Here is a 24732-nt window from a genome sequence, read left to right as displayed (position 1 = left end):
TTTGTCCTGCTAAAGTGCCTGGCTGTCTCAGAGTGTCCCTGTGGGTGTGGGTTTTTGGCATCCCTGTAGCCGAGACCTGCTTCTTTGTCTGCCCATGACCTTGCTTGGCGGCGGGCGGCCAGAGCGTGGCCTTGGCATGGAGAGCACACGGCTCCTCTTCCTTCCTTCAGCCTCAGCTAATAAAAGGCTCTATCCCTGCGTGACAGTGAGGTCTCTGTGGAACTCGGCCCTGGTTCACAGCCGTGCTCTCTGCAGGGCTCCAGGGCTGCCAGCTCAGCACCCAGCCCGGCCAGTCCAGAGGATCCCAGGCAGCCCCGACCAGCACAGGTGAGTGGGGCATGGAGGTGCCCACAGTGCCAGCACTGGGCGTGAACAGGATTCATCTGGCATGAGTACTGGGGTAGTGCAGTGCAGGGCTCCCGGTACCGCTGCTGGAGGCACAGACGGCCCGTGCCGTGCAGGGCGAGTCCCAGCCAGGCTGCGTGTCTCAGCAGCCCCACGTGCTGCACAACCGGGCACAGCAGCCCTGTGGGAATGCTGTGCCTTCTCCCGGCCAGCCTAGGCACAGGACACTGCTGTGTCACACGTGGGCCACAGCCACCGTGTACCTTCCTCTGCCTCACCTTGGCTAAATCTCGGTACGGGCAGGTCCCTCCCCTCGCCTGGCACGGCTGCCGGAGGAGGAGACAGGCACCGGCCGCCCTCCTCCAGGAACAGCAGCTGAGCCCAGCCCGAGCCCAGCCTGAGCCCAGCGGGCCTCCGACTCCGCAGCCCACCCGGGCCACTAGCCACCTGCCCAGCACCCCAGGCTCCCACGGACACAGGTAGGAGCCAGTGTGCCGTAGGGGAGACCCTGGGCACGGCACAGCTCTGGGGCACGGCACAGCCTTCGGCACAGGGCACAGCCCCATGGAACGGGCTGACTGCTGGCAACTGGCATGAGGCAGCACACAAGGAAGGGGCTGCGGGGTCCCTTGGCAGTGACAGGCTGGATACCCGTACCCTTGCCATGAACTTCCTGTGGCTGACGTGTGCCGGACTTTGCCCGGGGAGCTGTGGCAGTAGGGAGGGACAGGTACCTTGGGAGGGACGTTCCCGTCCGGCAGCATCGTGGCCATGCCCGAGTGAGCTCCTGGTGGAGCATATGCCCTGCACAGCTCCACCCTGCAGCGTAGCCGTGCAGGTGCCTTCGCCTTGGGACATCCCCAGCTCGGGCAAAGAATGGTGCAGTGTATGTGGTGTGGACCCGCCGGTTCCTGGAGCATCAGGCGCCCATCCCGCCATGCCGCCCCCCGCGCCCCACTGCCAGCGGCAGCAGGCACGTTCCTGCCGCGCCGTGCCGGGAGCCCAGGGAACGCGGAGCCTCTGGCTCGCCAGCCCACGAGGCGCCCTTTTGTTCGCCGGCGGGGCCCACCGTGCCGCCTGGGGGCCGGGGCGTGCCCGGGCTGCCGACGCCTGGCCGGCCTGGCCTCCGCGGGCGGGCGGGCGGGCGGGCGGCGGGGGCCTCCAGGCAGAAGGAATCGGCAGTGACATTCCCGTAGCCTGGAGACCGCCGTCCCTTTCAGCGGGCAGCCCATTTGAATAAGAATCGTACACAGGGAAGGGGGGCCACCAGCCGCCATCCCATCTCTGCCCTTGCCCCAGCTCATTTCTGCGCGCCCAGCCCGGGGGCAGCCGCCCTCGCCCCTGGCCTTGGTCCCGCCGGACGCCGCAGGACGCCAGGTACCGGGGTTCGCGGGGCTCGGGGACCCTCCTGCCAGCACGTGGCTCTGCATCACCTTGCCTATCGCATGGCATGGCTTCGAGCGGGGCGGGTGCCGGGACACAGTCGCGGCTCCCCGCGCCGCCCCGAGCCCCCCTGCCCTGGGCTGGCTCCATGCGGGGGACAGGAGAGATGTGTTTGGGCAGAGCCGGGACCAGGCTTTGATCCAGCACTTGTGAGGCTGGGAGCGGGAAGTACCGGGAGAGAAGGAAACACAAAAGGCAGCTCCAACCTAAATTTAACAGCGGGACCCTGGCCAGAGTCAGGAACGCCCTTGCCTAGCCGGCTCCGGCGTCCCTGGCTCCCCTCCCAAGCTGGCCTTGGCCCGGTGCTGGTACCCCCCAGGGACACTAGTGACTCTCGAAAGGATAGATCTATTCTGAGCCAGGCAGGATGGGGCATGGCACAGTTCACTGCCAGCCCTGGTGGGGCATAGCATGGCTGCGTGCCTGGGTGTGTGTGTGTGACAGTCCCCCAGAGCTTTTCAGGTGGGCACTGCATGTCATTCCCAGAGGGCTTTCAGACCCAGCTGCCCCAGCTGACCCTGATTCCTCGTGTTGTCCCTGGCAAGCACCATCATGGCAGTGCAGGGGGGTGCATTCTAGACTGCACGGTCGTGCTAGAGCCAGGAGAGGACAGGCACCGGCTGCCCTGCACCCCATGCTGTACCGTGCACCCTACTGAAGTGCCATCTTGTTCCACCAGGCAGATCCCGTGGTTGCCCATGGACCTCTTGGTGCTTGCTTTCCTCCTGGGTAAGCACCGGCTTCAGGGCGACCCCGCATACCCACAGTGCTGGGAGCTCCGGCGGGGGTGGAGGGTGCTGGGCAGTGGAAGTGGCAATGGCAATGCTCTCTGCCTGGCAGTGGCCTGACTGCCACAAAACCCAGCGAGGAATCCAGGCTGCACTAAGCCCTGCTGGGATTAGCGAGCGCCTGACCTGGCTCCTGACTCCCCCGGCACTTCTCGGCACCCTGGGGCTGTCCGGGCCCCAGGAGCACGGACAGCCCAGCCCCCCACTCACCCCGCTCCCTGCCCCCGGTCACGAGGCCGCGGCACTGCTGCCAACACCTTTCCGGATCATGGAGCTTCGTGCTGCATCAGTGGGTCGGGATGCAGGGATGGGACGGGATGGGACGGCTGGGGGTGGGGTGGGTGCATGAGGGAGCGGGGGGTGCCCAGGCACCCCAGCACAGCCCCCAGCCCGTGCCCTCATGCTCTCTGCAGTGGGGGGACTGGTGGCAGGGGACTGGCAGGAGCCTGACCTGAGCCATGGCTGTGCCCGTGGCAGCTGCTACCCAGCCACTGGGAACCTGCTGGTGGGGCGAGCCACCCGTCTGAGTGCCACCTCCACCTGTGGGCTGGACGGACCCCAGGAGTACTGCATTGTCAGTCACCTCCAGGTGAGCCCACCCAGCCCCTGAACAGCTCTGGTATAGATCCACAGAGCCAGGCACCAGTGCAGCCTCCAGTCACCCATCCCTGATGGTGCCACTCTCTGGCACAGGACTCAGAGAAATGTTTCACCTGTGACTCACGTGACCCATCCTTGCCTGAGAGCCACCGCATCGAGAATGTCATCTACCTGAGCAGCCCCCATGACCAGCGGACCTGGTGGCAGTCGGAGAATGGTGAGGTCAGGGTGGCAGTGGGATTGCCCCATATGCATGTGCTGTGGAGCTGCGTGGCCGTGGGGGTCTTCCCCAGCCTCAGCCATCTCTGTCTCCCAGGTGTGGAGCACGTCAGCATCCGCCTGGACCTGGAGGGCGAGTTCCACTTCACCCACCTCATCATGAAGTTTAAAGTGGGTCCTGGCACATGGATGCCTGGGATGGGATGGGATGGAATGGGATGGGACAGGATAGATACAGATGGCCCCCATCCCATCTGGGTGTTCTGCAGACCTTCCGCCCCGCGGCCATGCTGGTGGAGCGTTCTGCCGACTTTGGGCGCACCTGGAAGGTGTATCGATACTTTGCCTACAACTGCTCCAAGCTCTTCCCTGGAGTCCGCACCCACCCCTTGGGGCGAGTGGATGAGGTGCTATGTGACCAGCGTTACTCTGAGATCGAGCCCTCCAGCCATGGGGAGGTGTGTAGAGATAGGGTGGTGCAGAGCAGGGCCAGAGGTCTGGGTGGAATAGGATTACTCATTCCTTCCTTGTTACAGGTCATCTTCAAGGTGCTGGACCCCTCCATCCCTGTAGCAGATCCCTACAGCCCAGAAATCCAGGGTATGTAGCCGAGGGTGTTGGGGATGTGGGGCTGTCTGGCATCAGGGCAGGTGCAAACAGTTACACGCCCCTAGAGCTGCTTCGTGTCACCAACCTGCGTGTGAACCTCACCAAGCTGCACACGCTGGGGGACAACCTGCTGGACTCACGGTGGGAGGTGCTGCAGAAGTACTACTATGCTGTGGATGAACTGGTGCTGCGTGGGAGCTGCTTCTGCCATGGCCACGCTGCCCACTGTGCCCCAGCACCGGGTGCCCCGACACCCTCTGTCCCTGGCATGGTGAGGCACACGGACCCACCAGCATGGCACGGTGCCCTGTGGGACCTGGCAGCCACACTGAGCTGGGCGCTCCCCCCAGATCCACGGGCACTGTGTCTGCGAGCACCACACACAGGGGCTGAACTGTGAGCGTTGTGAGGACTTCTACCAAGACCTGCCCTGGCGCCCGGCCGAGGGCTCCAGCACCAACGCCTGTCGCCGTGAGTGCCCCTGATGGCACCAGCTCCTGGCACAGTGATCCTGGTGCCAGAGCTGTTGGGCTGCGTTATGCCTGGGGTTTTGGGGGGCTGTACAGTGGGGGTGTTTGGGGTGCTGCAGGCTGTACTTTGGGGAGGTTTGGGGTTGTGGTGCTGCATATCAGAGTAAGGGGAATCCAGGCAGGGGATGTTTGGCACTGGGGGTGCTGCCTGCCAGGTGTGGGCTGTGGTGCCACATGCCATGCCATGCCACGGTGCTGTCCCTGCAGGCTGTGATTGCAATGAGCACTCACGGCAGTGCCACTTTGACATGGCTGTGTTCCTGGCCACGGGGAACACCAGTGGGGGTGTGTGTGATGACTGCCAGCACAACACCATGGGCCGCCACTGCCACCTCTGCAAACCCTTCTACTACCGGCACCCTCGCTCCGACATCCGGTCCCCCACTGCCTGTGCCCGTGAGTGTCCTGGGACTCCAGCCCTATGGCTCCCAGTGCCTCACAGCTCCCAGTACCAGCAACCAGAACTCCTCATGATCCTCTCTCCTGGCAGCGTGCGACTGTGACCCGGCAGGCTCGCTGGATGGAGGTGCCTGCGATGGCCACACGGACGTGGCGCTGGGCATGATCGCGGGACAGTGCCGCTGCAAGGAGAACGTGGCCGGTCCCCGCTGCGACCGCTGCCGGCACGGAGCCTATGGCCTCAGCCACGGCGACCCACAGGGCTGCCAGTGTGAGCTGGGAGCCAGGGATGGCACGGGAGAAGGGATGGAGATGGGGGGATGATGGAGGGGTAGGGATGAAGACATGGGGAATGAAGGGATGTTGATGGAAGAATGGGGTTGGGATGGATGAATGGATGACAATGGAGGGATGGAGGGATGGAGGGATGAGGACAGAAAGATCTGGGATAGAGGGATGGGGATGGAAGGATGTAGGATGGAGGGATGTGGGATAGTTATATGAGAATGGATGGCGGGATGGTGATGGAGGGATGAAGATGGATGGATACAGGATGGGAAAGGAGGGCCATGAATCATGTGGGCTGTGATCCCACTGGCACCCCGTCACATGTGCATGTGTGGGGGCAGCATGCAGGTGTGACCCACGGGGTACGGTGGTGGGCAGCTCCCCGTGTGACCCCATCAGTGGGGACTGCTACTGCAAACGCTTTGTGGCTGGGCGCTCCTGCAGCCAGTGTGTGGTGAGTGCCCCAGCCCACCCCACGCCATGCCTGTGGGTCTGACTGTCCCCAGCCCCATGGCAAACGCCAGGGCTACATGTCCCCTCCTCACTGCAGCCCGAGTTCTGGGGTCTGAGCTACGACTTGGGGGGCTGCCGGCCCTGCGCCTGTGACTTCGGGGGAGCCTACAACAACCGGTGGGGCCCAGCACAGCACCTGGAGGGGCAGGGGTGGGGGAGAGAGTGGGGACAGGGCTGGGAGTCACACATGGGGGAGGGAGGGACAGGGACAAGGCTGGGGAGACATGGGGGCTGGGATGGAGGAAGAAAGAGAGGGATCTCTGTCCCCAGAGATGGAGGGATGGGGACAGTGATGGAAGTAGGGATGGATGAAGACACAGACAGAAAGAAAGACAGATGAAGGAACAGGATGGTCACCCCCAGGTGCTCCATGGAGGATGGGGCATGTCCCTGCCGTCCCCACATCATGGGGCGGCAGTGTGACCAGGTACAGCCCGGCTTCTTCTGTGCCCCTCTTGACTACTACACCTATGAGGCTGAGCAGGCCACTAGCCATGGCCCCAGCCACCCTCAGCTCCCGGTGAGTCTATTTGGGGGTCCCCGTGCTTGTGCATGGCTGTCACAGTGCACCATGCTCCATGCTATGCATGGCTGTCACCCTTTCCTGCATGTGGCTGTTACCATGTCCTGTGCATGGCTGTCCTTGTGCACGGCTGTCCCTCTGCATGGCCACCGTCCCCGTCCCTGCAGGGTGCCATTCGGGCAGAGGTGCCCCAGGACTGCCTGGAGTATGACACCAGGGAGCCGGCGGGACGGAAGGGACGCTCACGGCATCAACCCCGTGCTCCCCAGCCCCCTGTCCCCTCGCGCCGCAGCCGCCAGCAGCCCCTCAAGGTGAGCCCTGGGCTGGTAGGAGCGGGCACGGTGAGGCACTGCCCGGCAGAAGTGGCCAGGGGTAGAGCCAGGGCCAAACTGCCGGTGCCCTGCCCAGCCGGATGTGGAGGAGGTGGTGCGGGACGGTGCCGGGCGCATGGTGACGTGGACGGGCTCGGGGTTCGCCCGGGTGCGCGATGGGGCTGGCCTGACCTTCCGCGTGGACAACGTGCCCTACCCCATGGACTACGAGCTGCTGCTGCGCTATGAGCCTGAGGTGAGCACAGCCACAACCATGGCCATTGCGTGTACGGCACAGCACAGCCCTGACGCTGCCTTGTCTGTCGCCACAGTCAGCCGAGGACTGGGAGGCCGTGGTCAGTGTCAGCTCCCGGGTGCTTCCCACCAGCTCTCGCTGTGGGAACCTGCTGCCCTCCGAGCAGATGTACCGCGAGAGCCTGCCCCACAGCCAGAGGTGCAATGGGATGGGCTGGGGTGCAATGAGGATAGGAACAAGGGAGGTGGTTGGGTCCTGCTGCTATCCTTTCGCTGTCTCCATGGCCCTGCTGTGCCCATGCCCCAATACCTGACTCTGTACAGGTATGTGTTGCTGTCCCGCCCCTTCTGCTTCGAGCCCAGCACCCCTTACGAGGTGACCATGCGGCTTCAGCGGGCTGGTGTCACCCAGCGCCACCCTAGTGCCTTCATCCTCATTGACTCGGTGAGGGGGGTCCCACTGCCCTTGTGCCTGAGGCTTGGTAGGGGTGGGATCATGGGCAGGGAACCACAGGCTGACGTGGGAAGTGACCCCACTCTGGGGATATATTTGGGGTTGGGATGGGGATAAGATCAAATGAGATAGGATGGGATGGAGATGGGAATGATATGAGGATGGGGATGGGAATAGGAATGGGGAAGGAAAGGAGAAGTACATGTTGATGGGGAATGGGTTATCAATGAGACTGGGGACTTAGTTGAGGTTGGCATAGGGATGTGAGTATGGAAGGGGATAAGGAAGCTTCTGGGGATGGCAGTTTATATGGGAATATCAGCAGGGTTGGGGATGTCAGTGGAGCTGGGGCTGTTGATGGAGCTGGGGTAGCTGACCCAGCAGCATTGGGACTGTCCTGGAGCACATGGATCCAGCCTACTGCTAGGTCCCACAGTGGAAGCTGGCTACGCCCCCCAGCCCCATCTCCTCTTCCCTTCCCACAGTTGGTGCTCCTGCCACGCGTGTCAGAGTTGCCAGGGTTCCATGGGGCAGAGGCAGCAGTGCGCCAGGAGGAGCTGGAGCGGTACCAGTGCCTGGAGGTGTTTCGGATGGCCCCCCCTCATCCCCTGGCCCAGGCCTGTGCCCGCCTGGTCTGCAGCATCTCAGCCCTGATGCACGGCGGGGCACTGCGTGAGTGGGGAGCCTGCAGTGGGCAGGGGTGGAGCCCTGCCCAGGGCAGTGGGTCAGGATATGCCCATGCCCATGGCATGGTGGGCGGGGCAGCAGTGGCAGGGCATGGGCAGGTGGGGGGCAGGCATGGGCAGGTGTGGGCAGGTGCAGACAAGGCAGCCCCATGCTGGTCCTGCTCCCACAGCCTGCCAGTGCGACCCACAGGGCTCCCTCAGCAACGAGTGCCAGGTACAGGGCGGGCAGTGTGAGTGCAAGCCCCATGTCATCGGCCGACGCTGTGACCACTGTTCCCCAGGCAGCTACGGCTTCGGGCCCCTGGGATGCAGCCGTGAGTAGTGTGGTCTTCATCTGCCAGGAATCACTGTCTCTCCTGTCTGTCCGTCCAGCCACCAGCATCCTCTTTGCTTCTCTGTTCACTTGTCTGTTTGTCTGTGTATGTGTCCATCTCAGCCCTGCTGTCCTGCAGCCCATAGGTTCAGTCACTGTTATTTATCCATCCATCCATCCATCCATCCATCCATCCATCCATCCATTCATCCTGTGAGTCCCCATGCTATCCTGCACTCACTTGTCTGTCTGTTCACCCGTGTTCTTGTGTCCACATGCATCCCTTCCGTGCCAAGCCTGTTGAGTGAACATGTTCTGGACACTGGTCCCCTGCCTGTCTGTCTATCTGTCTATCCCTGTGTCCCTGTGGCTGACCTGAGTTGTGCCACCCTGCAGCCTGCACCTGCTCTCCGGAGGGCTCGGTGTCCCAGCTGTGTGACCAGGTGAGCGGGCAGTGCCGGTGCCAACCTGGTACCGTGGGCCGGCAGTGTGACCAGTGCCAGCCCGGCCACTGGGGCTTCCCTGCCTGCCGGCCCTGCCAGTGCAATGGGCACGCTGAGGAGTGCGACCCCCGGACGGGCACCTGTCTGCGCTGCCGCGACCACACAAGTGGACGGCACTGTGAGAGGTGAGCCAGATCCAAGAGGAGGGGATGGCATGGTGTGGGATGGGATAGATATAATGGGATGGGATGGGATGGGATGGGATGGGATGGGATGGGATGGGATGGGATGGGATGGGATGGGATGGGATGGGATGGGATGGGATGGGATGGGATGGGATGGGATGGGATGGGATGGGATGGATACAATTGGTTAGGATAGGGTGAGATATGGTGGTGTGGGATACAATAGAATGAGATGGGTTGGTGGGATGGTGTGTGATGGATGGGAGGGACCCATTGGGTCCCCTCTCATTCTTTCAGGTGCCAGGATGGTTACTATGGGAACCCTGTGCTGGGCTCAGGGCAGCAGTGCCGGCCCTGCCCCTGCCCTGGCTACCCTGGCACACGGCATTACCACGGGACTGCCTGCCATGCCGACAATGAGACACACCACATCGTCTGCCTCTGTGCCCCTGGATATGCAGGTGAGGGGCACAGCGGGCACAGCGCAGCAGGGACCCCCTGCACTGGGGCTGCAGAACCCCAGCACCTACAGCCCCACTCTCTGCAGGGCCCCGCTGTGACCGCTGCTCCCCTGGTTACTTTGGGGCTCCGGAGATGGAGGGAGGGGAGTGCCGGCCCTGTCAGTGCAACAACAACATCGACACCAGCGACCCGGAGGGCTGTGACCCCCGCACGGGACAGTGCCTGCGCTGCCTGTACCACACTACTGGGCCACACTGTGCCCAGTGCCAGCCTGGCTACTACGGCAATGCCCTGAAGCGTAGCTGCCGGCGTGAGCGGGGCGGGGGGCTCTGCAGGGCTGGGGCTGCACCGGGGTCCGGGATGGAGGGGTTGAAGTGATGCAAGGGCTTAAGGCAGCGATAAGGTGTGGGGCTGTGGTTGGGTGTGGGTTGATTGGTGTTGGGTCAGGGAAAATTTTGGGGTGTTGCAGGGCTAGGGTTCAGGGCCAGGACAATTTTCGGGCTGTTAGAAGGGCCATGGAGCTGTGCCTGGGTTGGGGCTGGGCAGCGGACAGGGATTGGGGTTGGTTGGGGTGTTGAGATTAGGGGTGTTGGGGCTGTGCAGGAGTTTGAGGCCAGGGGGGAACTGGGCTCATGCAGATTTGGGGTGCTGGTGCCAGCAGCATACTGCCTGGGCAGCAGGTATGGGCTGAGCCCCACGTGGCCACCTACCCTCCTGCAGGCTGTGGCTGTGACCCACGGGGTACACTGGCCTCCCACTGCACCAATGGCACCTGCGATTGTGACCGTGGCACAGGAGCCTGTGCCTGCCAGCCCAACGTTGTGGGCAAGAGCTGTGATCGCTGCGCACCCCACTTCTGGAACCTGGGGGGGTCAAGGGGCTGTGAGCCCTGTGGCTGCCACCCCATACACGCCCTGCACCCTGCCTGTGACACAGTGAGTCACATGCCCTGGCACCCTGGTACAGCTCCACTGCCCTTCTGGGGCCCAGTGAGCTGCACAGTGAGCATGGCACTGTCGCTGCAGGTGACAGGGCAGTGCCATTGCCGGCCTGGCTTCGGGGGTCGTGTCTGTTCCCAGTGCCAGGAGCACCACTGGGGAAACCCCGAGCAGGAGTGCCAAGGTGGGAGCACATCCCAGGGCTGGGGGAGCAGGGGCTCTGGGGACAGGGGATGTGGTGGGTGTCTGGGTGCATAGTGAGACTCTAGGGAAATGGGGGCCCTGGGGACATGGTGGGAGACTCTGAACATAGGACACTAATGAGACAGTGGGACACTGGGGACACAAGGGACTCAGGAGATCTGTGGGCATGCCGGACCTTGGGGAAACAGTGGGATGCTGGGGACATGGCAGAACATTGAGGATATAGTATGTCTCTGGGGACATGCAGAACTCAGGGGACCCAGAGTACTTGGTGGAACTGTGGGGACAACAGAAGATGCTTGGGATATATTGGATTCTGGAGACACGAGGGAATATGGTGGGATGCTGGGACATGATGGCAATCTGGGGTCATGGGGCTCCACGGGAAGGCTGGGACACACCGCCAACTGTCTCTGCAGCCTGTGAGTGTGAGCCGCTGGGTTCTGAGAGCCCAGAGTGTGAGCAGGACAACGGGCAGTGCCGGTGCCGGCTGGGATTCGGGGGACTGCGCTGTGACCGCTGCCAGCGGGGCTACCAGGAGCCCTTCCCCCACTGCTCACCCTGCCACCCTTGCTTTGGGCACTGGGACCTGGCTGTGGGCAGCCTGCGGGAAGGGCTGCAGCGCCTTGGGGCACAGGTGCAGGCACTGAGGGAGGGAGGATCTGCACTCCCACTCAGCCCCCGTCGCCTGCGGGAACTGGAGGAGGCTCTGGGGCACGTGGAACAACTGCTGGGAGATGGAGACAGCCCTGTTGGTCCCCTCCTTGATGGACTGCCCAGGCAGCTGGGTGGCACCAGGCAAGTGTGCATGTAGGGCTGGGGTGGAGCAACCCCCTCTTGTCCCCCCCGAAGGTTTGAAGCTCCCCTCTCTACCCAAAGGATGGAGCTGGACAACTTCTGGAAGCACCTCCAAGAAGTGGAGCGACATCTAGACCAGCTGGTTCAGGCGGATACGCAGCAGCATGAGCAGCTAGCTGAGCTGAGCCGCGAGCTGGGAGGTCTCAACCGAACCGCCTCCCACCTCCAAACCCTCCTCAGCACCGTAGCATCAGCTGGATTCAGTGGTAAGAGCAACGAGCAAGGCTTGGGTTTGGCAGCAGCCGTCCTGGCCAAACCCTGACACCCCACACCCGCAGAGTCTTACCGCAGAATCCTGGCATCGCTGGAGGCCTCGCGGCAGGCAGAGGTGGTGGCCAATGGCACAGCTGGCGAGCTACGCAGGGCGCAGATGACGCAGCGGGAGACTGAGCGGCTGCTGCGGCAGCGGGGCAACACTTTCCGCCGTGGCACAGCTGCAGCCCGGAAATCCTTGCGGGAGGCACAGAAACGGGTGATGGGACTCAACGTTACTGGGATCAATGAGAAGGTGAGAGCAGGACTGGCAGAAGTAGCATAGGCGTCACTCCCCATGTAGTGTTGAGCTGCCATTTCCACCATTGGATTCATCACAGATTTGTGGGGCACCCGGAGACCGGAGCTGCGAGCACGCGTCTTGTGGAGGAGCCTTGTGCCGAAACAGTGCAGGGAAAAGGCATTGTGGTGGCACTGGTTGTGCAGGGGCACTGCCTATATCAGCTCGAGCCCTGAGCAGTGCCCAAAATGCCTCACAGCAGCTGGAGGTGGCATTAGGGCAGCTGGGTGTTGTGGCACAGAAGGTAGGGGTGGTTGCTCCATGGCACTTTCTGGAGTCCACCTGTGTCACCTTTGCATGTCCTTTTTGTGCCCTTTCCATGTGACCTTGCGTGACTCCCTTCTATGTCCTGTTTTTTCCTTTTCCATGCCTCCAAGCATGTCAGCTCTGTACATGTCTCTTATGCCCATTCAGAGATGCCCTTTGTGCTACTGGTGTGTATGCCCCCTTGGGCCACTGCTGCACCCTCTGCCCCCTTGCACCCCCCTTGCATGCTCCTTTGCAGGCTTGCATCTTGCCTCGTACCCCCTGCTCACCCCAAATGCCCCCTCCTGCGGCTTCCCCGTGCCCCCTGCTCAGCCAGGTGCCCCTCAGATGCAGGAGGTGCAGGAGCTGGCACGGGGGGCACGGAGCCGGGCAGAGGAGGCGCTGGGGCGCTCCCAGGCTGCCCGCAGCCATGCAGAGAAGGCGACGGCCCAGCTGCGGGACTTCATCCGCCGAATCAAGGCCTTCCTGGCAGGTAGGGCCAGCCCCGGGTGGGCATATGGGCATGGCAGGGCTCAGCGGGACCACCCTGAGCCCACCCTGCTCCCTTGTCCCTGCAGAGGAGGGAGCTGACCCAGGCAGCATCGAGCTGGTGGCTCGGCAGGTGCTGAACATCTCCCTGCCCAGCAGCCCCGAACAGATCCAGCAGCTGCTGTGGGAGATGCGGGAGAGCATCAGCCAGCTAGAGGGGGTGGATGCAGTGCTCAAGAGCACAGCAGAGGGGCTGGCTGTGGCACGGGATCTGCTGGCACAGGGACAGGAGGCCAGGCAAGTGGTGGGGGCATGCTGGGACAGGCAGGGGATAGGGTCAGTCCCCCCTGCACTTGCAGGGACTGGAGCTGCTTGTGCTGCTGCAGGGAGCGAGCAGAAGGCATAAGGGATGAGCTGGTGGGGACACAGCAGGCACTGGAGGTGGCACGAACACAGGCAATGACAGCAAGGAGCACCCTGCAGAGCGCCAGGGATGCCATCCAGGTGGCTGAGAACAGAGCCAAGGAGGTGAGGAGCATGGGCTGGAGGAGCAGAGCTGGTACCACTGGGACTAATGGGATCAGTGCTGTGGAGAGTAAGACTCCTAATGTGCCTTGGGCACATTATGGGCAAGGAGGCCCATAAGGTGCTGGGGAAATGTGGCTGGCACTCTGCAGGTGCCAGGGCAGTGGGGCTGGCACCATTGGCGTGGTGGTTGCTGCGCCTGCTGCAGCTGGTGTCTGTACCTGCCAGGCGGAGCGCAGTCTGCGGGTGCTGGACAGGAAGGAGTCGCAGGCACAGAGGCGGCTGCGGGAATTGGCACAGCTCATCACCGCCCTGCAGGAGAGCAGCCAGGATGCTCGCCACATGGCCCAGCAGGCCAAGGACGGGGCACAGCGTGCCACCACCACCTCGGGGATGCTTAGCCAGGTGAGCTCCATCCCTGCCTATGGGCTCATCCCTTGGTTATGCATGGCACTATGCAGGTACCGGGTACTGCAGGTGCTCAGCCTCACCATGCCTTCGTGCCGCCAGGACCTGGCACAGGTAACACAGCGTTATGTGGTGCTGAAGAACCGGGTGGGCTTGCTGGACAGGGTGTCTGGTGGGGCCCTGCAGCGTGTGTCGCAGCTGATGGCAGAGGCCCAAGACCTCCTGGATAAGGCCAGCAACAGCAAGAGGAAGCTGGAAGGTGAGGTGGAGCACGTGGTGGGGTACATTTCCTGCCACCTCCCCATACATACGGGCCCTGTGTCCCCCTGGGCCCGTCCCACCGGGTGTCCCGATGGTATGCACTGTGACCATATTGCCCGTCCCACAGATCTGGAGCAGCGCTTTGGGGCCAATGAACGGACGATGGCGGCTAAAGTGACACGACTGCAGGCTTTGGAGCAGCAGGTCACCGGGCTGTTGCAGGAGATCCGGGAGAGAGCCAACGCTTACGCCACCTGCTAGGGACCACTGGCGGGACCGGGGACCGGGGACCGGTCGTGCCTCGCCGCCCCGCAGGTCCACAAACCCGGGAGTCCCGTCCGCTCTGCAGGTGCCTTTAGCCCGGGCACGCCTGCAAATAAAGCCCTAAACTGTGTGTGCCTGTGTCCGATGACTTCTGCTCAGCCAGCTCCTGCCTCCTCCCGCCTCTCTCGGCCGGCCCGCTCCCCGCTCCAGCGGGATCCGCCCCGCGCTTTCCGCGCAGCCCCGAGCGCCGCCAGTTCGGAGGGGCCGGGAGGGACCGGGAAGGGCACGGGGAAGGGATTGGGAACGGGAACGAGAAGGGGAACCGGTGGGTCAGGTCGGGACGAGACGGGACCTCCGGGCACCTGCCGAGCGCCCCCTCTGCGCGCCCTTTGCGCCCCTTTCCGTCCCGTCTCGCCCCGTCGCGCCCCGCGATGCGGAGTCCGGCGAAGCAGAGCCCCGCCGCCCTGCTGCTGCTGCCGCTGCTGGCCGGTGAGTCCGCGCCCCGCGCCGCAGCGGGGCCGGTGGGCGCCAGGGTCCGGCCCGGCCCCGCCGTCCTGTTTCCGGGCGGTCGCGGAAGGGGCCCCGGCCCCCCCGGCCCGCAGCGCCCTCACCACCCGCCGCTCCGCAGGGCTGGGGGTGGCCCTGGCCCCCGATTCCCCCCAGGGCTGCGCCCGCGGCAGCTGCTACCCGGCCACCGGGGACTTGCTGGTGGGGCGAGCAGCCCGCCTAAGTGCCACCTCCACCTGCGGGCTGCGCCGTCCCCAGCCCTACTGCATCGTCAGCCACCTCCAGGTGAGTGGGACGGGGTCTGGGGGGACCGGAAAAGGATGAAGGATACGGGACAAGTTGGGGACACACATCACTGAGCTTTCCAACTCGCAGGAGGAGAAAAAGTGCTTCATCTGCGACTCGCGGCGGCCCTACGATGCCCGCACCAACACCAACAGCCACCGCATCGAGAATGTGATCACCAGCTTTGCCCCCCGTCCCAAGAAAGCCTGGTGGCAGTCGGAGAACGGTGAGTAGTGGGTGGGGGTGGTGGGGCATCCTGTCCTGTCCCGGGGGGCTCTCCTTCCCTTCCTCCCACACTGAGGAAGTGTGACTCAGCCTATGGCCACGGCCGCGCCCCTGGACCACTGCCGGGTGGGGAGGACGAGCCCGGGACCTGTGAGTGGGTGCTTCCATGTGTCACACTTGTCATTCCCAGGTGTGGAGCACGTCAGCATCCAGCTGGACCTGGAGGCTGAGTTCCACTTCACCCATCTCATCATGACTTTCAAGGTGGGTCCCAGCGTGTGGGTACCCAGGCTGGAACAGGACAGGCTGGAACACACCCTCGGGGGCTGTGGGGCTAGCCCCTGTCCCACCTGGGTGTCTCGCAGACTTTCCGCCCCGCGGCCATGCTGGTGGAGCGCTCGGCCGACTTTGGGCACACCTGGAAGGTGTATCGATACTTCGCCTATGACTGTGCTGCCTCTTTTCCCCACGTCCCCCATGGGACCCCACGCCGCATTGATGATGTCGTCTGCGAGTCCCGCTACTCTGACATCGAGCCCTCCACTGAGGGGGAGGTGAGGCCCTAGTAGTGTCCCAGGAGAGTCAGGGGATCCCCTGCACTGCTCTCATCACCTTGCTGTCCCTTCCAGGTCATCTACCGGGTGCTGGACCCTGCCATCCCCATCCGGGACCCCTACAGCTCTGCCATCCAAAGTGAGTTGCCAGCCATCAGGGCTCCTGCTTGGCTGCTCTATTTTGGGTGTAGCTATTTTGGCTGCTCTCTCCCTACTCTGGGCCCTATACAGGGGTCAGGACCAGATCTACCCTGCAGGGGTTTGGGCCCCTCTGCACCCTGCTCTGTGAGAGCAGCTAAAGGTCGCTGTGTTGGGTTAAATGGAGGAGGATGGCTGTGCCACAGCTGAGCTCAACACCAGCTGTGGTAAGATGGGGAGTCAGACTGGGCACAGGACACAGTGGGTTAATCACACAAGGCTAAATTTAGACTGGGAGCAGGAGGGGAGGAATCTGCAGGGCAGGGCTGCTGGGAAACTGCAGTTCTGGGGAAGGCATCCTGTCTTCCCAGGGCCCCTACGCTGCACCCACTGGGCACAGCCATCTCCTGGGCACAGCCCCAGTGGTGAGTGCCCTGAGACATGTAAAGGTGCTGTGACAAGGGTATTGTTCTGCACTGGTGGGGTCCCAGACTGCCTCTGCTGTGGGAGTGGCAGAGCCCAGCCTACACACAGCCAGACTGTGCACAGTTACATGCGTGGGAGCTGAACCCCCACAGCTATGTACAGCCCAGCCTGGCCACGTGCAGCCATGTGCCCATGAGCCAAACCATGCACAGCCCTGGGCCAACACTGTGTGATACAGAAAACCACAACAGACCAGCATGATGAACCCCCGTGCCATGCACAGCCCATCCCAGCCACACCCAGCACAGCAGAGCCATGCCCAGCTCCTCTGAACCAGCCACAGCCTCCTGTGCCATACACAGTCCAGCCCAGCTGTGCCCGGCAGAGGTGAGCTGTGCATAGACGTGTCCAGCCACCCTGTGCCAACAGGAGTCTCTCCCTGCCCTAGACCTGTTGCGTGTCACCAACCTGCGTGTGAACCTCACCAAGCTGCACACGCTGGGGGACAACCTGCTGGACTCACGGCGGGAGATCCGGGAGAAGTACTACTACGCGCTCTATGAGCTGGTGATGCGTGGGAACTGCTTCTGCTACGGGCACGCTTCTGAGTGCGCCCCGCTCAGTGGGGCCCCTGCCACCACCAATGGCATGGTAGGGCAGGCCAGGCCTGTGTGCCCTGCTGGAGCTGGGTAGCTGTGCTGCCTAGTCCTGCAGCCCCTTACCATGGTGTCCTGGCAGGTGCACGGGCGCTGTGTCTGCAAACACCACACACAGGGGCTGAACTGTGAGCGTTGTGAGGACTTCTACCAAGACCTGCCCTGGCGCCCGGCCGAGGGCTCCAGCACCAACGCCTGTCGCCGTGAGTGCCCCTGCTGGCACCAGCTCCTGGCACAGTGATCCTGGTGCCAGAGCTGTTGGGCTGTGCTATGCCTGGGGTTTTGGGGGGCTGTACAGTGGGGGTGTTTGGGGTGCTGCAGGCTGTACTTTGGGGAGGTTTGGGGTTGTGGTGCTGCATATCAGAGTAAGGGGAATCCAGGCAGGGGATGTTTGGCACTGGGGGTGCTGCCTGCCAGGTGTGGGCTGTGGTGCCACATGCTATGCCATGCCACAGTGCTGTCCCTGCAGGCTGTGATTGCAACGAGCACTCATGGCGGTGCCACTTTGACATGGCTGTGTTCCTGGCCACGGGGAACACCAGTGGGGGTGTGTGTGATGACTGCCAGCACAACACCATGGGCCGTCGCTGTCATCTCTGCAAGCCCTTTTTCTACAAGGACCCCAGTAAGGACCTGCGGGACCCCGCGGTGTGCCGAGGTCAGTGTGGGACAGGCTGGGTGCAAGGTGGGTGCATTAGTGGTCACAGTGCTGACCCTGCCTGTCTCCTCAGCCTGTGACTGTGACCCTGAGGGTTCTCTGGATGGTGGGCTATGTGACAGTGCTGATGACCCAGCCAGAGGCCTGATTGCAGGGCAGTGCCGCTGCAAGGAGCACGTGGCTGGTCCCCGCTGTGACCGCTGCAAACCGGGCTTCTTTGGCCTCAGCGCCAACAACCCACAAGGCTGCCAGAGTAGGTACCAGGGTAGCCCCTACTAGGGTGAGGCATGTGGTTTGCATTGCTGGAAACTGCTGGCTCTCCTTGCAGGGTGCCAATGTGACCCCCGTGGCACAGTGGCTGATGGCAGCCGGTGTGACCCTGTCAGTGGGGAGTGCTTCTGCAAGCGGCTGGTGACCGGGCGCAGCTGCAACCAATGCCTGGTGAGTGGGGCTGTGCCATGGCACATGCACAGTGCTCAGGACTGTAGTACACAGATGGCTGCTCTCTAATACCCTTGCCCTCTGCAGCCTGAGCACTGGGGACTGAGCCACAACCTCCCAGGCTGCCGGCCCTGTGACTGTGATGTGGGAGGTGCTCGCAACAACCTGTGAGTCTTTGTGAGGATGCAGAGGGCAAGGGGCACCCCTCCTGGCATCAGGGCTGATGGTGCTGCTGGGGTACCAGGTGTGCCATGGGGACAGGGCAGTGCCAGTGCCGCAACCATGTGATAGGACGACAGTGTGAACAAGTGGAGACCGGTTTCTACCGCATCAACCTGGATCATTACACCTATGAGGCAGAGGATGCACGACTGCATCAGGTAAGGAATGAAGGTGTCCCTGGGGAGGACATCAGGCAGAGCAGGGCAGTGGGTGCCCCTTTGCAGGGTCCCCAAACCAGCAGGCAATCGTCTGCCTCCCTACTCAGGGTAGAGCAGTGCCTGCTGGCCAAGTCGATTTTTAGGGTCCCATCTCACAACACCTGTTTGCACCAGGGCTCAGTGGTGGAGCGTGAGCCCCCTCCAGACCGTCCAGCTTCCTGGACAGGGACAGGCTTTGCCCGCATGTTGGAAGGCAGCTGGGTGGAGTTTCACGTGAGTGACGTGCCTTTCTCCACTGAGTATGATGTGGTCATCCGCTATGAGCCCCAGGTGAGCACCAGATGGTGAAGCCAGCAGTGTGATATATTGTCAGATTGGGCAGTAGTTCCAGATGGTGAGGCTTTTTGACACTGCCCTTTCTTGGCTGCTAGCACCCACAGGCCTGGCAGGAGGTGAGGCTGAAGGTGCTGCGCCCCAGCCCTGTCTCCGCCAGCAGCCCTTGTGGAAATACCATCCCTGCTGATGACCAGCTCTCCACCAGCCTTCCCTCTGGTACAAGGTAAGCACCTCAGCAGAGTTGGGTTGGGCTGTGCTGTGGCTCACTGGAGGCACATTGCTGCCCTTGCTCTGTTTTGCCCCCATCCAGATATGTGGTGCTGTCCCAGCCCATCTGTCTGGAGCAGGGTGTCTCCTACACACTCCGCCTGGAACTGGGCTGTGCTGCTGCTCATCAGGATGCCACTGCCAGTGTGCTCATCGATTCGGTGAGGGGCAGACAGGCAGTGGGGTGGGGGACAGCAACCCTTCAGGGTGATAGGATGCAGCCATAGGCAACACAGGGAGAGAGGGACATGACATCCCACTGATTTCGCCCCGTAGCTGGTGCTCCTGCCCCGTTACTCCTCGCTGGAGATGTTCATTGCGGGTGACCCCAGCTCCATGGAGCGCCGGGAGACCTTTGAGCGGTACCATTGTGCCCAGCCCTTCCATGCAGTAGGGCCCTCGCCCGTGGCTGAGCCTTGCTCCAGCCTCCTGCACAGCCTCTCGGCCATCCTGCATGATGGGGCGCTGCGTGAGTACAGCCCCGCACCCTGTCCTGTACCCTGTCCCACAGCAGCTGACACTGACACTGCTCTCTGCCTACAGCCTGCCTCTGTGATCCCCAGGGCTCGCTCAGTGCCGAGTGCCAGCCCCAGGGTGGGCAGTGCCAGTGCAAACCCAATGTCATGGGACGGCGCTGTCACCGCTGTTCTCCAGGAACTTTTGGCTTTGGGCCCGGCGGGTGCCGACGTGAGTGCCAGTGGGAGAGGAGCCTGGGCATCCCAGGGCTGGAGGTGTGGGAAAGGGATGCTTTCTGCAGCATGGGGGCAGACACTGTGGGTGCTGTGCTTTCCAGCATGCCAGTGCAGCCGAGAGGGTTCAGTGAGCACCATCTGCGACAGCACCACAGGGCAGTGCCCCTGCCGTGAGGGCACCCATGGCCCACGTTGTGACCGCTGCCAGCCCGGCCACTGGGGCTTCCCTGTCTGCCGACCCTGCCAGTGCAACGGGCACGCTGAGAACTGTGACCCTCGGACAGGCAGCTGCCTGCGCTGCCGTGACCACACGGATGGTGAAAGGTGCCAGAGGTAGGTGGGGTATGTGCCTGCCTGAGGCAGGGTGCTGCCAGGCCTGGCTCCTGCTGATCTCCTGCCCACAGGTGTGCGGCTGGACACTTTGGGAACCCAGCGCTTGGCTCTGGGCAGCACTGCCGGCCCTGCCCCTGCCCTGAGGGGCCGAGCACTCCACGACACTTCGCTGCCTCCTGCTACCAAGACAGCCGCTCCCAACAGGTTGTCTGCCACTGCAGCCCTGGCTACACAGGTGGGTACCTGCCGTGGCCCACTCAGTGCCTTCTGGGGTGCCCTGTCCCCGGGCACTGCCCAGCGCTCTGTGTCAGCAGGTTCCCGCTGTGATGAGTGTGCCCCTGGGTACTATGGGGACCCTCTGCAGGGCGGGCGCTGCCTGCCCTGCCAGTGCCACGATAACATCGATGTGACGGACCCTGAGGCATGTGACCGGCGCACAGGGCAGTGCCTGCGCTGCCTGTACAACACAGCAGGGCCCCGCTGCGCCGAGTGCCAGCCCGGCTTCTATGGAGATGCCACACGACACAGCTGCAGGCGTGAGTACCCACTGCCATGCCAAGACAGACCTTGCCTCCAGGGCCCAACACATCCTTGAGGACCATGTGCACCCATGGCTGCCCCTGCTTGTGCATAGCGCTGTGGAGTCCCTGCTCTGGAACAGGGTTGTCTCCTCTGCTCAGGCCCAGCACTGTGGCCCAGTCCCTGTCCCCATGTCCAACTTATTCCATCCCATCTGCATCCTATCCTCATGCTCATTCTTGTCCCCATTGCTATCCCATCCCCATTGCCATCTGTCTGTCCCCATCCTTATTCCAGCTCTATCCTGACCCTGGTCCAGTCTCCATCCCATCCCCACCAGTGGTCCTCATGCTACTCCAATTCCATCTCCATCCAGTCCCACCCCATCCTTGCCCAATCTCTGTCTCCATCCTGCACCCACCCTCATCCATCATCATCTCTGTCCGCATCAGAACTTCCATCCCATCTCCATCCCAATCTCATCCCCATCCTTGTCCTCATTCCCTCATCTCTATCTCTGCTCAGTGCCTCTTGGTTCTAGGTTGCTCCTGCAACCCCCTGGGCACTGACCCCAGCACCTGTGGACCCCAGCAGTGCCACTGTGACAGGCACAGTGGGCAGTGCCACTGCCTGCCCAATGTGGAGGGCCACAGCTGTGACCGCTGCAGCCCCAACTTCTGGAACCTGGCCAGCGGGAAAGGCTGCCAGCCTTGCGCCTGCCACCCCCAGCACTCCCTGACACCCACCTGCAACCAGGTGAGACACAACAGGGACAGGGGTTGGGGGAATGGGATGGGGCTGGGAGTGTGTTACAGCAGTGCCAGCCTCGGCCATGCCATGTCTGTTAGTTCACAGGGCAGTGCTCCTGCCGGCCAGGCTTTGGGGGCCAGACTTGCACCGACTGCCAGGAGCACCACTGGGGTGACCCACGGCAGCAGTGCCGAGGTGAGAGCCAGTGCCAGCTGGGGTGCCACAGTGAGCCCTATGGTGCTCTGACACTACTCTCCCTGCAGCCTGTGACTGTGACCCTCGTGGCATAGCCAGTGCCCAATGCCACCGCAGCAGTGGCCACTGCAACTGCCGGCCTGGCATCTCTGGAGTTCGCTGTGACCAGTGTGCCCGGGGCTTTGCTGGTACCTTCCCTGACTGCCAGCCCTGCCACCCCTGCTTCGGGGACTGGGACCGTGTGGTGCAGGATCTGGCCGCACGTACCCGAGCGCTAGCACAGAGAGCCAGCCTCCTGCAGCATACTGGGGCTGCTGGTGCCTTCGAGGGCACCTTCCGACGGCTGGAGGAGAACCTTGCCACTGTCCGTGATGTGGTGGCCGCCCGCAACACCACTGCTGTTACTGCTGCCCACCTGACACATGCCATGGAGGGGCTGCGGTAAGCACTTGGCACAGGGCACGGCTCCCAGGGTGGTGTGTGGGGGCAGCTTTTCACCCCCTTCCTTTGCAGGCGGCAGATCGAAGAGGCAACTGAAAGGCTGACACGAGTGGAAGGGGAGCTGACGGCTGCTCAGGATGCCAACTTCAATGCCAGTCATGTGCTGAACACTGTGGACCGGGGTGCCCGCGCCCTCAACCACAGCCTGCAGGACTTGGAACAGCAGCTACACACCCTCAAGACCTCAAATTTCCTTGGTGAGCCATACCACAGAGCTAGGCCAGGGTGGTCAGGCCATGGCCAGGGGTCTAACAGTGTCTCTGCCCCCCCCAGGTGCCTATGACAGTATTCGTCAGTCCTATGAGGAGTCGCAGGCGGCCGAGCGCCAGGCGGACGCCTCCACCCGTGCTGTGCCCAGCCCTGTCAGCATCTCGGCAGCCACTCGTCACCGCACCGAGCAGCTCCTGGCCAGCCAGCGGGATGACTTCAATCGCCACAATGCGGCCAGCCGGCGGGCACTGATGGACCTGGCAGCAAGGGCACAGGCGCTGAGCCTGCAGCCGCTCAACGAGAAGGTGGCACACAGGGAGGGAACTGGGGGAATGGCACCTAGAGCTGCCCTGACCCCATGCTGCCTTGCAGGTCTGCGGTGTGGCAGGTGATGTGCCCTGTGCTGAGAGCCCTTGTGGAGGTGCTGGGTGCCGGGATGAGGATGGGAAACGACGCTGTGGTGGTCTGAGCTGTGGTGGAGCTGTGTCCAAGGCTGACAGTGCTCTGGACCGGGCACGCCATGCCCAGGAGGAGCTGCGTCAGGCTGCCAGCGACATGACCCAGCTCTCTCACAAGGTGTGTGGCACGTGGGATCTGGTGGCACAGCCACGCTCTGCAGCCACTGGGTCTGACACCAAGCATCTCTGTCCATGTTCAGGTGGCAGAGGCCAAGGGAAAGGCAAATGAGGCCCGACTGCAAGCGCAGGCAGCCCTGGATAAGGCAAACCAGACCAGGGCCCGTGTGGAGAGTTCTAACAAGGAGCTGAGGGAGCTAATCAGCCATGTCAAGGCCTTCCTGAGCCGTGAGTGCCGGCATGCCGGGAGGGCTGGCCACCCCTGCCCAGGGCTTTGTGGCTCTGCACCTGCACCACACTGCACTGACCCTGCACTGCACTGCATTGTCCCGACACTGCATGGGGACTGTGCCATCCTTGTCCCATGCTGCACTGCACGGTCCCTTCCCTGCCCCAACCCTCCTCTGCCCTCCAGCCATCTCTGCCCTCCTTGCCCTGTCCCATGTTCCCCTCTGCCCTTTGGTCTGCCTGCCCCCTCCACCCCAGTGTGCTCTAGGGAACACACTGACTGCTTCCTCCTGCAGAGGAGGGGGCTGATCCTGAGAGCATTGAGGTGGTAGCCAGTCGGGTACTGGAGCTGTCGCTCCCTGCTGCACCGGACCAGATCCAGCGCCTGGCTGAGGAGATCAAGACGCGGGTGCGCAGCCTGGCCAGCGTGGATGCCATCCTGGAGCAGACAGCCAGTGACGTGCATAAGGCTGGGCAGCTGCTGCAGAATGCCCAGCGGGCCAGGTGAGCCCAGGAACATGAAGATGCAATCCCTGCAGGGACTCCCAGCCCAGGCTGTGCTGAGGCCTTACTGTCTGGCCGCAGGTCACGGGCAGAGGGAGTGCGGGGCACAGCTGAGGCAGTACGGCAGGCGCTGGAGGAGGCACGGCAAGCCCAGAGCATGGCCGAGCAGGCACTGCAGCAAGCTTCTGGTGACATCCAGCACAGCGAGAGAGCCCTTAGCACGGTAAGAGGCCCATCCCTACAACCATGGGACCCCATCCCCACCATGCCACACCAAACCAAACCATGCCATCCATCACCAGATGCAGACCCAGACAGGGGGTGCAGAGCAGCAGTTGGCAGGTGCCATGGAGCAGATTGGGCTCCTGGACAGGCAGACTGATGCCCTGAAGGTGAAACGTGCAAACAACAGCCTGGCAGCCACACGTGTCCAGGAGGCAGCCAGCACTGCGCGGGACCGAGCCGGCGAGGCCAAGCAGGTGGGTGATTAGTTGGCACCAGTGTGACAGCAGGGGGGTCCCCCGATGATCCCGCTGACCAGCCTCACTGCCCAGCAGATGCTGGAGGGGCCACTTCGGGACCGGTACCGGACAGCACAGGAGCTGGTGGAGCATCGGGCGCAGGGAGCACAGCAGGCAGGCAACCGGGCACAGCAGTTGCGGGAGGAGGCTGCAGGGCTGCTGCAGGATGCCCAGGGCAAGCTGCAGCGGCTGCGAGGTGAGGCTGGAGGGGGTATGCTGCGGCGGTGGTGGGGGCAGTGCTGGGCGGCCAGGCTGACTCATGTTCCCCCTGTCCCTGCAGCACTGGAGGAGGAGTATGAGCGGAATGAGCGGGTGCTGGATGCCAAAGCAGCCCAGCTGGGTGGGCTGGAGGCCAGAATGAGGGAGGTGCTGGCCACCATCAACCAGCAGGTCCAGATCTACAACACCTGCCAGTGATGCCCCGGAGGGGCCTGGACCCCCCTGGAACACCCAGCCTCCTGCCGCCCAGCCTCCGCCTGCCCCCGCAGCGCTAGGCGGGGTGGGGGCCGCAGGGTACCCCCGTGTGAATAAAGTTACAGAGCAAGACCGCCTCACCTCCGCCCCGTGCCGAGGGTCGTCTGCCCCGGGGCCCCGCAGCGGTTTCCCCCGGGTGTGTGACACAGCGGGGTTTGGGGGCGGGAATCGGCAGCGGGGCTGGGGGGCGCAGCGCACCGGGAGCCCTTCAGAGCAGCTCGGCAGTCGCACGGATCAAACCCTCA

General features: G+C 63.2%; 2 protein-coding genes across 4 annotated transcripts; both read left to right on the top strand.

Annotated features, from left to right (window-relative positions):
* The first annotated feature begins 673 nt into the window (after window positions 1–673).
* Window positions 674–14242, top strand: LOC130258448 (laminin subunit beta-1-like). Of its 3 annotated transcripts, XM_056501830.1 has the most exons (36): window positions 674–824; window positions 1645–1722; window positions 2468–2517; window positions 2990–3165; window positions 3270–3393; window positions 3493–3566; window positions 3665–3853; window positions 3932–3995; window positions 4070–4275; window positions 4355–4475; window positions 4742–4930; window positions 5025–5204; window positions 5563–5675; window positions 5772–5851; window positions 6098–6254; window positions 6425–6568; window positions 6666–6824; window positions 6901–7022; window positions 7148–7268; window positions 7763–7949; window positions 8134–8277; window positions 8673–8904; window positions 9202–9365; window positions 9452–9676; window positions 10087–10301; window positions 10392–10488; window positions 10928–11306; window positions 11388–11572; window positions 11645–11874; window positions 11960–12163; window positions 12514–12658; window positions 12744–12951; window positions 13041–13182; window positions 13408–13584; window positions 13690–13846; window positions 13976–14242. In XM_056501830.1, exons 3-36 carry the CDS (start codon window positions 2487–2489, stop codon window positions 14107–14109), a joined length of 5475 nt encoding a protein of 1824 aa, XP_056357805.1. In that variant the 5' UTR covers window positions 674–824; window positions 1645–1722; window positions 2468–2486; the 3' UTR covers window positions 14110–14242. The 3 variants fall into 3 exon arrangements, with proteins under 3 accessions (XP_056357805.1, XP_056357804.1, XP_056357803.1); XM_056501829.1 differs by lacking the exon at window positions 1645–1722 and having other exon boundaries at window positions 744–824; XM_056501828.1 differs by lacking the exon at window positions 674–824 and having other exon boundaries at window positions 1651–1722; window positions 12744–12955; window positions 13045–13182.
* A 118-nt stretch (window positions 14243–14360) lies between these two features.
* Window positions 14361–24559, top strand: LAMB2 (laminin subunit beta 2). Its single transcript, XM_056501827.1, has 33 exons — window positions 14361–14601; window positions 14741–14904; window positions 14995–15130; window positions 15320–15393; window positions 15495–15683; window positions 15759–15822; window positions 16696–16898; window positions 16986–17106; window positions 17373–17561; window positions 17635–17814; window positions 17890–18002; window positions 18090–18169; window positions 18247–18382; window positions 18557–18712; window positions 18814–18941; window positions 19029–19146; window positions 19262–19454; window positions 19529–19672; window positions 19779–20010; window positions 20082–20245; window positions 20325–20546; window positions 21071–21285; window positions 21378–21474; window positions 21543–21915; window positions 21988–22172; window positions 22249–22490; window positions 22558–22761; window positions 22844–22988; window positions 23285–23492; window positions 23574–23715; window positions 23795–23971; window positions 24050–24209; window positions 24294–24559. The coding sequence occupies exons 1-33, from the start codon at window positions 14544–14546 to the stop codon at window positions 24428–24430; spliced, it is 5349 nt and encodes a 1782-aa protein (XP_056357802.1). The 5' UTR covers window positions 14361–14543; the 3' UTR covers window positions 24431–24559.
* Window positions 24560–24732: the final 173 nt, after the last annotated feature.

The sequence above is a fragment of the Oenanthe melanoleuca genome, chromosome 12, assembly GCF_029582105.1.
Source record: "Oenanthe melanoleuca isolate GR-GAL-2019-014 chromosome 12, OMel1.0, whole genome shotgun sequence".
NCBI lineage: Eukaryota > Metazoa > Chordata > Aves > Passeriformes > Muscicapidae > Oenanthe > Oenanthe melanoleuca.
Note: the sequence above shows the minus strand (reverse complement) of the source record. Positions and strands in the feature narration are given on the sequence as shown.

Coding starts and splice junctions, on each gene's coding strand:
- LOC130258448 (XM_056501830.1), top strand. CDS start 2,487: ATGGACCTCTTGGTGCTTGCTTTCCTCCTGG. Junction 4,476..4,741: donor CAGCACCAACGCCTGTCGCC/GTGAGTGCCCCT, acceptor CTGTCCCTGCAG/GCTGTGATTGCAATGAGCAC. Junction 12,659..12,743: donor AATCAAGGCCTTCCTGGCAG/GTAGGGCCAGCC, acceptor TTGTCCCTGCAG/AGGAGGGAGCTGACCCAGGC.
- LAMB2 (XM_056501827.1), top strand. CDS start 14,544: ATGCGGAGTCCGGCGAAGCAGAGCCCCGCCGCCCTGCTGCTGCTGCCG. Junction 18,170..18,246: donor GGAGGTGCTCGCAACAACCT/GTGAGTCTTTGT, acceptor CTGGGGTACCAG/GTGTGCCATGGGGACAGGGC. Junction 23,716..23,794: donor GCGAGAGAGCCCTTAGCACG/GTAAGAGGCCCA, acceptor ATCCATCACCAG/ATGCAGACCCAGACAGGGGG.